This window comes from Cornus florida, unplaced genomic scaffold (assembly GCF_030987335.1).
Source record: "Cornus florida cultivar Cherokee Brave unplaced genomic scaffold, ASM3098733v1 CherokeeBrave_3.0.0_Hap2_Chr05, whole genome shotgun sequence".
NCBI classification, from domain to species: Eukaryota; Viridiplantae; Streptophyta; class Magnoliopsida; order Cornales; family Cornaceae; genus Cornus; species Cornus florida.
In genome coordinates this window covers 36,566,101-36,578,170 of record NW_026775575.1, presented here as the reverse complement: position 1 = coordinate 36,578,170, position 12,070 = coordinate 36,566,101, and the positions used below count along the sequence as shown (strand labels likewise).

Sequence of the window (12,070 nt, the reverse complement as noted above, 5' to 3'; positions counted from 1 at the left end):
CAATGATTGACGGACACACAAACAAATATGTTAATTTTATTTAATTTATGTGTTAAATAAAGCATACAATAATTTCTCATGACGTTTGTACTTTTTTTTTTTCTTTTTTTTTTTTTGGGTAAGTAAGTGAATATAATCTTGTAACATTGCCAACCTCTATCACCAAGCTAGCATATTGTACCGTAAACTTATAGTACAAAAAGTTCATACTCAAGTTACTTACATATTGAACCGTAAACTTATCGTATATTATCCTATTGCACAAAGTCACATTTAATCACTCCCTCCAAATATAGATTCACAATTCTAGTCTATTCTACATAAAAAATAAAAAATAAAATAAAATAAAATAAAACCAGAGAAATAGTAGAGACCTCTCTTTCTATTATTAAGTTTTATCATTGATGTAATTTAATATATTATTATTTTAATTCGTATAAAAATTTAAGAGATAATACATTTGATAAAAATATATATATACATGCAATACAATAAAACTCACATTAAAAATTAAAAGTTACTCGTAAAAGAAAAATAAAATAAAAAGTAACAAGAACCTTTTCTTCAAACTCGACCTTAGATGATCGCTTAAGTCGTCTAAAAATTAAACCGTTATCGATTTAGATCTCCTTTGTGTATTGAAGGGTTAATAGTATATAAACTTGAAGGTTTCTGTAATTGAAATTCAATATATAAAGATATTGGGAGTCTTTTGTTATCATCACAGGTGCATGCATGGAAGTTTCAATGACTTTGAATTTTCAAATATTAGAAGTAAAATAACAAATTTTGTCAATTCAAATATTCACCAGCTCATACTCGTCCACAAAGTCCACGTACTCACATACATCACCTAACTAACAATCATTCTAATAACGACAAATATACACACACACATATAAAATATACATACATATATATATATATATATATATATATGGTTATTGGTGTTAACTAAAAGCTTGCACGCTAAGCTACGTTACTAGTTACTTGGGGGTGGGAGAGCTTCCAAATGATGAAAGCAATGGCGATTGCAATTAGGTCAAGTCAATGTTCACTTGGATGAGAAATTGAAGACTACTAGAATTTGACTTTATCAGAGACTTATTAATAATTTATGAGAAAACTAACTTTAATGTTGTAATATTTTACTGTATCTCAAACGCAATGGTACAGTTATATATATATATATATATATATTAAGTTTTTAACAATGGTAATATATATAATTTTCTTGGGGAACACCCATGGAAATTAGGGCTGCTGACTCATTCTTTACCTAACCATACAAGTCTTGACCTACAAGTACGTAAATGGCATAGCATCTGTAATTCACCATCATCATTATTATTATTATTATTATTATTTTAAATTTGTGTTAAAGGAAAAAAATTATTAAAAAAAAGTAAGAGATACTTGATTTTCTCACGTCAAAACATGCGAGTCTTTTATCTTAAATTCTAATAACATCTCCAAAAGAATGTTAAAATATGTTTTTTATTTTTTGTTAAGATACACGATCACGTCACTAATGTATAAAATTATTGTATATTTTACACAGCCATATTAACATATTTCTTTTTCTCTTATTAATTTCTCATTCTATTAACTAATTAATTAAGTTTGTAAAAATTATGTGTGGTCTAGACATTTTACGCAAAATGTATAAAGTAACCATTCGAGCTAAAAATAAATAATACAAAATTTTTGTATAAATTTATTATGACACGTTATATTTACAAAAAAAAAAAATATACACAACAGTTGGAGATACTCTTATATTACTAACTTAGTTGCTTGAAATTTGTGCTTTAAAATTGTAACCAAAGAAATTAAATTTTAATAAATAATTTCATTTTAATCGTAATTTCAAAATATCAATTTCATACCATCAGATACAACATTATTGAAAAAAAATTTAACAAAGGAATTTGACCCTTTGACATAGCATCTCACTTGTATGTTTTGCCAGTTAGATTTGTGCTTCATCTAGGTAACTATGCTAGATTAAAAAAATAATAATAATAAATAAATAAAAAGAAAAAATTTCAAGATGTCATTTATTATTATTATTATTATAAATAAATAAAATTTTTACTGTCATCCCTTCCAAATTTACCTCTTCTCAAAGTCCATTCCACGTGCTTGAAGTCTCTGTCTGTAACTCACTCTCTTTCTCTCTCTAGACCACTCTCTGTCTTCCCCTTCTCCTTCCTATATAAAGCAAACCAAACGATGTCTTGTTGCCGTAAACTTGTCATAGCCTCAGCAAAGCGAAGCAAATCAAATTCTCTCTTCTCCATTCAATTCGGATTTTCAATCAATTTACACCCACCAATCTCTCTCTCTCTCTCTCCACACGGACTCACATTAAGGTAAAGTCTCTCCCCTTTCCAATTTTTTTCTGGGTTTTCTCCTGTTCATGTTATCTGATTTCTGCGCTATGGTAATTCTTTTTTTTTTTTCTTGACATTAATGTTTTCAATATCATCTTGTTGAAAATGGGTCTCTGGTGTTGTTTTAGAATCATTTTTGTTATTAATTTTAAATTTTGCAAATGGTTTTGTATATTTATGCTCTTTCCTTGACGGGTTTGTCTGCTGCATTTGATGTGAATCGTGTGGTTTGAAAGATTTTGCTCTTCACGTATTCGACGAATTGCTTCACTTGTTTATTTGATACATCTATCATATAAAAAAAAAATTAATAATTTGATGGAATTAAATCAACGGTTCTTCTAGCATTCTTATATTAATCTAATTTTTGGATTTTTTGTTTTGATTGTGTTATTATTATTAGTATTATTCTTTTAAAAATAATAATAATAAATTGGGATTTTTACATATGCAGATATTTTAAACATTTGATACAATCTCTGGTTGATAGACTCTGTTTTTCATTATAGACAGTATGTTGTTGCTTCACTTAGTTGATTTTCATGTACTCCATATTGATAACGGTATTCAGATTATATGAATTTTCTAGGATTCCTTTGAATAGATTTTGAATTTTTGATCACATTAAATTTATTTTCTTTTATATTATTTTGTTTTGTCTCTGTGTTTTTTTTTCTTTTTTTTCCTCTTTTTTGGTCGGTCCTTTTTGACCAGGTATTTTAGATTTTTGCTTCTTTTTATTGGATTATTTGCAGCATTTGATTTATAAATTATGAAAAATTCAACAACTCATCTGTTTTTTTTTTTTTTTTTTTTTGGTTTCATCCACACATTTACCATATATAGAGATGCTAGTCAGATGAATTGGGTTGTTGGAATTTCTGTATTTTGTTCACTCTTCATGCTAGATTGAGTGTGTTTGTTTAGTCTGGTTTTCCTTTTTCATGTCAAAAATTGTTTATTGCAAATGAGTCTTGTGGATATATTATACTTAATACTTTTTCTGCAACATTTGATCTATTATCCCATTTTTTTGGAATTCATTGACTTTAAAGCTTCGCTTTGTTGATGTGTTTACATTTAATTCCATCTAAATTTGTAAAATTAACTTGTATGTAATGGTTTGGCTTAACAGGGATCTGTATCACATTGGTTGCAAGAAATCCCCTTTGGAGTTGCATGGGAATTTTTCTTTCTTTTCCATTTTCGGGTTACAATGATTTAGAGAACGGCTTTGAATCTATTGTTTTAAAATTCTTTAGTTTCGGGGACAATGGAGTGAAAAATCCAGTGCAATCCAGCAGCTTCCATGGCCATGATTCAAAACCCACCATATTGCAATTATTGGTTACTGGAAAGATGACGATAGAAGGTCTTGTTAGCTATAAAACAAGACAATCTGAAACACCTTTCTTAAAAGAAACTCCTTTACTGGAAGAAAAGAAGAGCAAAGTGCTCGTAAATCAATCACCAAAATCAGATAACTTGACAGAGAAAATCACACAATTGCCTCATTGGGATGCTTACAACCCCAAACATGAGGCCGCAATTAAGTTGCAGAAAGTATACAAAAGCTTTCGAACAAGAAGAAAGCTAGCTGATTGTGCTGTTCTAGTCGAGCAGAGCTGGTATGTATGTTTTACTATTATTTGCAGCACTTTTCTTTCCTTTTTCCTCAATCTGTTAGAAAGTTTTGTCGCCCTAATATCGAAGTTTTAAATATTACAGGTGGAAGCTGTTAGATTTTGCAGAACTCAAACACAGTTCTATATCATTCTTTGATGTTGAGAAGCATGAGACTGCCATTTCACGTTGGTCAAGAGCAAGGACCCGAGCTGCCAAGGTAAATTTGGACTAGATTGATATGACATTATAACTTATTTAAATTTTCCTTTTGCAATTTGTCCAAGAAAATTAATTTTTTTTTTTCGTTTGCTATCATTTTGTAGGTTGGAAAAGGCTTGTCGAAGAATGGTAAAGCCCAAAAACTTGCTTTGCAACACTGGCTTGAAGCAGTAAGTGAATTATTGTAATGAATTTAGATTTATTTTTGCACTCAATTTTTTTGGTTACTGATTTAGACTTTTCATTCCTTGCATTGAAAAGATTGATCCAAGGCATCGTTATGGGCACAATCTCCACCTCTATTATGATAAGTGGCTTCACAGTCAAAGCAAAGAGCCCTTCTTCTACTGGTAATTCTCGACAATTTTGCTAGAAAACAAAACTTTCACTTCGTTAATAAATTTTACTGCTGAGTTTTAGAATTCAAATTACGATATTGACTGCTGATTCGAAAATGCAGGCTAGATATAGGCGAAGGAAAGGAGGTGAATCTCGTTGAAAAATGTCCTCGGTCAAAACTTCATCAGCAGTGCATCAAGTATCTTGGTCCGGTAAGCATCTTTTGTTTTATGATCATAGTTATTTAAAGTGTTTGTTTTTTGTTTTGTTATTTCTGTTTATAATTAGTTTGCTTTAGTTCTCGAAACCTTCGTGCTGATATTTCATTTTTCAAATATTTAATTTTTTCTTATCACAGATGGAAAGGAAAGCGTATGAAGTCGTACTGGAAAATGGGATGCTCTTCTACCAGCAAACAGGGGAGCTCATTGACACCACTGAACCCAAGGGTGCTAAGTGGATTTTTGTCCTCAGCACATCTTTTATCTTATATGTCGGCAAGAAGAAGAAAGGTTCTTTTCAGCATTCTAGCTTCTTGGCTGGAGGAGCCACATCCGCTGCTGGGAGATTAGTAGTTGAAAAGGGCATCCTAAAGGTATGGTTTAATCTATAAACAGAGGGAAATATGCATATATATTTGCACATATTCAATTGATTTTAAAGGCATTTTCGTCAAATATTTGCAGGCAGTTTGGCCTCACAGTGGCCATTATCGACCTACACCGGAAAATTTTCAGGTGTTACTTTCATTCCTCAGGAGGAACAATATAGATCTCACAAATGTGAAGGTAAAAAATTGGTTCATATTATTTTCTAGTGCTATGAAATTTCTTCCTAAGAGGTTGAAAATGAATTGCTGATTCCATCCTCTTTTATGTTATATGCAGATGGATCCAGTGGTTGAAGAAGAAGAAGAAGGATCACTTAGAAAACAACGCAATGTTTTCCTTCGACGCAATTCATCTGAAGAAGACTTGACTGAAAAGGATGACTTGGAGAAAACCAATTTAATAGAAGGGGAGACTCTTGCTGCAATGGTACAACCTAACTCAAGGCCACCTAGGAGCCTTACTGGAAAATTGACTGATCTTACAATACCAAACAAGGTTGATTTGTTTCAGAGATTCGAGGATGAGAATCAAGCTGTAGATTCAAGTATCAACAGATTTGAAGCAGAATCCTCATTGGATGGTTATGATACATCCGAAGAATCAGTTGCTTGTGATCAAGATCATATGCTTCTAAAGCAGAACTTGTCTGATGAAGAAGATAAAGAAGCCATAGAAGAGACTATTCCAGAAGAAGTTATTCTTCAAAGGATTAATTCACACAAAGGAATGAAATCATTTCAATTGGGGAAGCAGCTGTCTTGCAATTGGACCACCGGAGCCGGACCAAGGATAGGCTGTTTGAGGGACTACCCCTACGAGCTCCAATCCCGTGCTTTGGAGAAACTGAACTTGTCTCCAAGAAGTGCTAGCTTTCTCAGATCAGTATCTACACCGGCCAGTTACAGCGGAGAAACGCTGGCGGCCATCGTCTCACCTGTTCCCGAGAAGACGCAACATTTGCTTCGAAGAAACACTAGGCATTCCATAGCACCGTTATCCCCATTGTGTAAAGGAACCTCAGTAAATGCTACTCCCAAGTCATGAGGACTGGGTGAGAGCAAATTCTCTTTGATTAATTCATTCTTTTTGATTAATCCATTCATTTTTGGGAATTCATGAGGTGATAGGAATTCTTGTTGACATTCTTTTTTTTTCAACGTCAATCATGTACACATTATTTAACATGTAGAATATGAAATCTGTAAAATTTTGCAGTGTCTATACCCTTGTCATATAAAAGAGAGAATTCCATTTTCCTTCCAAAAGTTCTATTGTACTAGAACTGGTGAACTTGGTAACTTTCTAGTGTTCATCTAGGCATTGCATTGAGAGTAGAGTGGATTAATATTACCAGCAGGCCAGTGACCTAACGGTACCGACCCTTACTTCTTAAAGGGAGATTAGCATTTCTAGTATCGGTAAAGACATATAACGTGAGTACCAACTAAAAAAATAATAATAATAAGATTAATATTATCGTCGAACAAATCTTTGTTGAATGATTTGTTTGGGTGGGCTCAAGTTTGTGTGAGGAGGAAGTTTTAAAAAAATGAGAGGGACAGTCAAACAACATACCATTCAACTCTTGGCACCTATGAATAAGAACCAGGGATTTTTACCAATATATGGGCTTAAGGCCCAAATACTATAATATAATAAGGTCAAAGTCTTGATTCAACAAGAAAATGGGAGGACTACACATGCAAACTACTTCTTAAAAATGGAAGGACCACATGAACTATTTCTATAAAATGAACTTAATTTCTACTTTGGACTACAAAATAATCTATATTACTATAATGACCCAAACTATATATTATTATAACATAAAAGCCTTAAAACATGAAACAAATTTACGGAAAGATCTTTGAACAAACTATTTAATATTTTTCTAACTTTTTAATAAATTAAAATTTCACAGTAGATTAATATGGACTTATAGACTAAATTTTTTTAATGTCTTCATTATTTCCTTGTACTAGGTAAATGCTTTCTGGGTAGTTGATACTTAGATTCTGGATATTTATCGTTCAAATCATCTATTTCTAAATTATCAAAATCATATATGATTTTATCTAGAATTTCATCTTCTAGTTTATCATACAAGACATTAATTTATTCGGAAGATTCTATTTCAACTAAAGTAGTTATAAAATCTTCTTCGTTATTATTATCTATTAAATTATCTTGTCGTTTATAATTACTGAAACGTATACTAGCTTCTCCAGTATGTTTTACATATATTTTATTATTTTCGGGAATATTTTGGATTGTCTTATTAAGATTTGGTAATTCCCATTCAGTTTCTTTATAGGTTTCACTACTTACTTTTCTAGCTTCAATCATTTGAACATATTTACTACTAAATGGCTTAACTATTTCATCAAATTGTGCTTCAAACTTTAGGTTATATTGATTAACTGTTTTTCCCATAAATAAAGTATTAATTAGTTTATCATACAAGACATTAATTTCTTCGGGAGATTCTATTTCAACTAAAGTAGTTATAAAATCTTCTTCGTTATTATTATCTATTAAATTATCTTGTTGTTTATAATTACTGAAACGTATACTAGCTTCTCCAGTATGTTTTACATATATTTTATTATTTTGGGAAATATTTTGGATTGTCTTATTAAGATTTGGTAATTCCCATTCGGTTCCTTCGTAAGTTTCACTACTTATTTTTCTAGCTTCAATCATTTGAACATATTTACTACTAAATGGCTTAACTGTTTCATCAAATTGTGTTTTAAACTTTAGGTTATATTGATTAACTGTTTTTCCCATAAATAAAGTATTAATTAATAAGTTTTCATATTGGCCTGCCATATTATATCCTTTTGTTGATATTGTTATCTTAATATGTTTACTAAATTCTCTAGTAGTCATTCTGTAATTAGGAATACATCTTACAATAGTTGCGCTAACTGCTAAATCTACTTCTGCGCTGGCTATTTGTACTTATTGATGGTTAGTCCATTTATCATCATAAATATAAATGTGATACCCCTTGAATCTGAGACATGGGTTGATCAGGCCCAAGCTCAAACCCAAACCCGAGGGAATATCAAACAATTAATATATAAACGAACACAGAATATAAAAAATTTAAGAATAAAATAGTAAAGCTGGAGGAATTCAAAATATTAACTCCTCAAAAATAAAGATTAATATAATCCAACTCTCCAAAACCTCCAAGAGTACAACTCAGGAATCCATCTACTGGACCCCTAAATAAAATCCCAACTGAACATAAACAACTAGAAATAAAAACCAAATCTAAAACATAGAATGAAATCCTACGTCGTCGGTAGAATGAACGACCGTCTCTGCTCAGCCCGAACAAGCCCTAAGATTGGAACCGTCCAATACCTGAAAAATATAAGAGTGACTCAGACCCACGAACAAGTTCTAATCTAACTGCAATCCATACAGTGACCCGATATGCAGATTGTGATACCCCCTAATTTCGGAATACGGGTTGACCAAGTCCGCGCACAAAACCAGGGGATATCAAAACAATTAAAGTTTAAACAAGCACAGATTATAAAAATGAAATAAAGAATAAAATAATACGCTAAAGCAAACTAATAAATAGTAAATCCATTAATATCTCTCCAATGGTTACAACTCGGGAATCCTGTAACTCAAGGACCCCTTAAATAAAATTCATTATCCAGAAGTTCATTATTAAATACTAATATCAAATAAAATAATAATAATATCCTACTTTTAAATAAACCGAAAGAGTAGATAAGTCTTCCATATGCGGATCCTCAACCTTGAGACTTGAATTTCTAATAACCTGAAAAACAAATCGCGAGTTAAACATTATGAGCAAGTTCTCTCTACCAAACCTCTGAAAACCAATAATCAAACCATCTATACCAAAAATAATTAATAATTTCAATTATTTATATTACATAGCTAATACATAAGCTTTAACAATTAGTCCATGTCTCTACCAATATTATTTTAGTAATATAATAAAATAATAATTAACCTGTAGGTACTAGATTATTCTAATAAGAACATCCAATCCTAATCTAACTTATACACACAATATCCATAGATGTATTTTAAATCATCTACCACATAGCAATTTAAATATTCATTGGCAATTCAATCATGCCGTTATAAATATAGTTATTTATATATCAACAATTCAACCATGCTTCCTTAAGTATATTTATTTATACTTTTAATTAGCAATTCATTCATACTTCCTATATATGAAATTTATTCCTAAATAATAAGGCCATTTATTTAAGCCTTTAGCAACTCATCCATGCCTACAATTTAACCATGTACCAAACCTTAAAACCAATTTAACCATCAATCAAATCATACATAGGCATTCCATGCATATTATAAGCATATACTTAATTTAATAACCAACCTATCGAGATATACCAAATAATAATAACAATTTAATCATCTATATACATATACACATATACTATTGAATATAAATATATGTATAACACATTCCATAATAATCCTTGATTATTAAAATAATAGATATATACACATCAATACATATATATATATATATATATATATATATATACACACACACACTTCCTTCCATCCCCAACTACTAATTAAACATAGGTACGCACATTAAATACCATAGCGACACTCTATGGCTATCAAACCACCATGAGCGCATCCCTTAGTGGTTATTTTCAACCCTAATTGTTTAAAAATCAATTATGTGAAGACACTGGACCCCACAGAAACTTTCCGGGACCCCAAACACTGCTTCACGTGCCCCCACGCGCCACCCCACGCTCTTACACTTGCTGCACGCGTCTCCATGTGCCACCAGTCACTAGCTGCTGTCCTCACGTGCCTACACGCGCCTGATTTGGCCCTTTGCGCGTGCTGGCCTCTCCTCATTGGTTGCCTCACCTTGTCATGGTGAGCTCGTCCATACTAAATCTCCATCCACCCATTGATGGTATCCAATGGTTAGATCATGCAGGCGCACTATCTCTTCATGGACCGCACTGCCTCAGATCTTTTCGCTGTTGACTGGACCTTACCAATAGTCCAGATCTGTTGTGCACCCAAACTGTATGCGCCGCACCACACCACAATAACTTCTAATCATCAGGACCATCTAATGGTCCTGATTTAAGCCCACCAAGGTGTTGTACACCTTGCCGCACCGAATTCCAACCCCTTGTGAATGCTCTGATTCCCCATAATGCTCTAGTTATGAGTATTAACCCATATATTATATAAACATAATATATATCTTACCAAAAGTTATATAAAAATATTCTAAAAAAAAATTCCGAATCATATAAAATATTCAGAAAATTTAGCCAAACCCCAATATTTAATAATTAATATTTTAGGGCCACATTAACATATATTAATTTTACCTCCATGTAATATAAATAATCATGCTAAACATAATTAAAACAACCTTTTAAAAAATTAAGAAACTAAAAACAAAATATGCTGATAACAGATACACATATATATATGATTAAATCAACATATATGTAAATAATAAACGTGATCCTAAACATCCGGTTAATAAATTATTTTCGATCAACACTATAAAAAAAAAAAAATTATAATTTTAATAATCAAGGTGATAGTCTTATGAGTCCTAAGAGGAAAAGTAGAGAAGAACTCACCCGTCTCTTCTAAATCCGGTCTCCTCTTTCTCTGATCCAGCCTCCTCTTTGTTAGCCCTTATTTTCTCTCTCTGTCTCTCTTATTTTTTTAATGTGAAAAAAACTCATAACCCTAAAGTTTTATGCATATATTTATACACATTAAAATCCAAATCCTTATCCAATTGTGACTACTAAATAAAATAATAAAATATAATAATCTTTAAATAATAAATACATCTATACACCTATACACCTATATATATATATATATATATATAGAAAGATAATTATTTTAAAATTCTTCATAACCATGGACATTTAATAATTAACCCAACAAGGCTTCCTTCAAACCGAATACCACATTCGTTGGTCCAACTTCCCTTAAAGTCAATCCAAATAATTTAAATACATAAAATAATTAAATTAAATCTAATAGTTACCAATAATTAACAATAATCTTACACAAGTATAAAATCACACAAATCAAATAAACAATTCACTAATTAGCATTCCACAAATCAAATACCATATAAATTTAACAAATAAAATTACGAAATATAATTTAATTAAAACAAGACAATTAATCTACACACTTAATTAAATAAAACAACTCATTTAAAAATAAAATAAAAGCAATTAATCACAATTAAATCAAATAAATCATTTAAAAATAAAATAATAGTAATTACTTCCAATTAATAAATAAATGCTTTAAATTGTCAGGGTATTACACAGATACATACTAGATATCTCACAATATCTATCTAGTCCATATATATATATATATATATATATATATATATATATATATATATCCACACTAAGGGACATTCACTAGATTACAAATGGGGTCTCAACCTGAATAGAAAGTAACATACAAAAACGCACCCAAAGGTGGGCATGAGTACCTAGACCTAACAGGGTACACCTCAACCTATCATAGCCAGCTACGCATCCACTTCATATACGCGCCCTAACCAACAAGCCTGAAATTCAAGCTCATCTCGTGGTACTATAACCATATATTTAAAGTCCGTCCAAAACTAGAGTATGTCATTCAATTGTTCATTGACTTGACATACGATTTATAATCCAGTTAGTCACTCAACTTATTAAGTTGATATGACTTAACTACAAACAAAAATTAATCCATGTAGTCACTCAACTTACTCAGTTGATCTGACCTAAATATAAGTATGAGTCAATTTTTACAATCCATTCCCTTATTCCAATAGGGTAG

At 31.1% G+C, this 12,070-nt stretch overlaps 1 protein-coding gene across 1 annotated transcript; it reads left to right on the top strand.

The window, feature by feature from the left end:
• The first annotated feature begins 2,253 nt into the window (after positions 1-2,253).
• LOC132306285 (IQ domain-containing protein IQM2-like) lies at positions 2,254-6,412 on the top strand. Its single transcript, XM_059803627.1, has 9 exons — positions 2,254-2,375; positions 3,532-4,024; positions 4,125-4,239; positions 4,346-4,411; positions 4,503-4,591; positions 4,702-4,792; positions 4,939-5,175; positions 5,267-5,368; positions 5,468-6,412. Exons 2-9 carry the CDS (start codon positions 3,576-3,578, stop codon positions 6,233-6,235), a joined length of 1,917 nt encoding a protein of 638 aa, XP_059659610.1. The 5' UTR covers positions 2,254-2,375; positions 3,532-3,575; the 3' UTR covers positions 6,236-6,412.
• Positions 6,413-12,070: the final 5,658 nt, after the last annotated feature.

Coding starts and splice junctions, on each gene's coding strand:
- LOC132306285 (XM_059803627.1), top strand. CDS start 3,576: ATGGGAATTTTTCTTTCTTTTCCATTTTCGGGTTACAATGATTTAGAG. Junction 4,025..4,124: donor GTTCTAGTCGAGCAGAGCTG/GTATGTATGTTT, acceptor TAAATATTACAG/GTGGAAGCTGTTAGATTTTG. Junction 5,176..5,266: donor TTGAAAAGGGCATCCTAAAG/GTATGGTTTAAT, acceptor AAATATTTGCAG/GCAGTTTGGCCTCACAGTGG.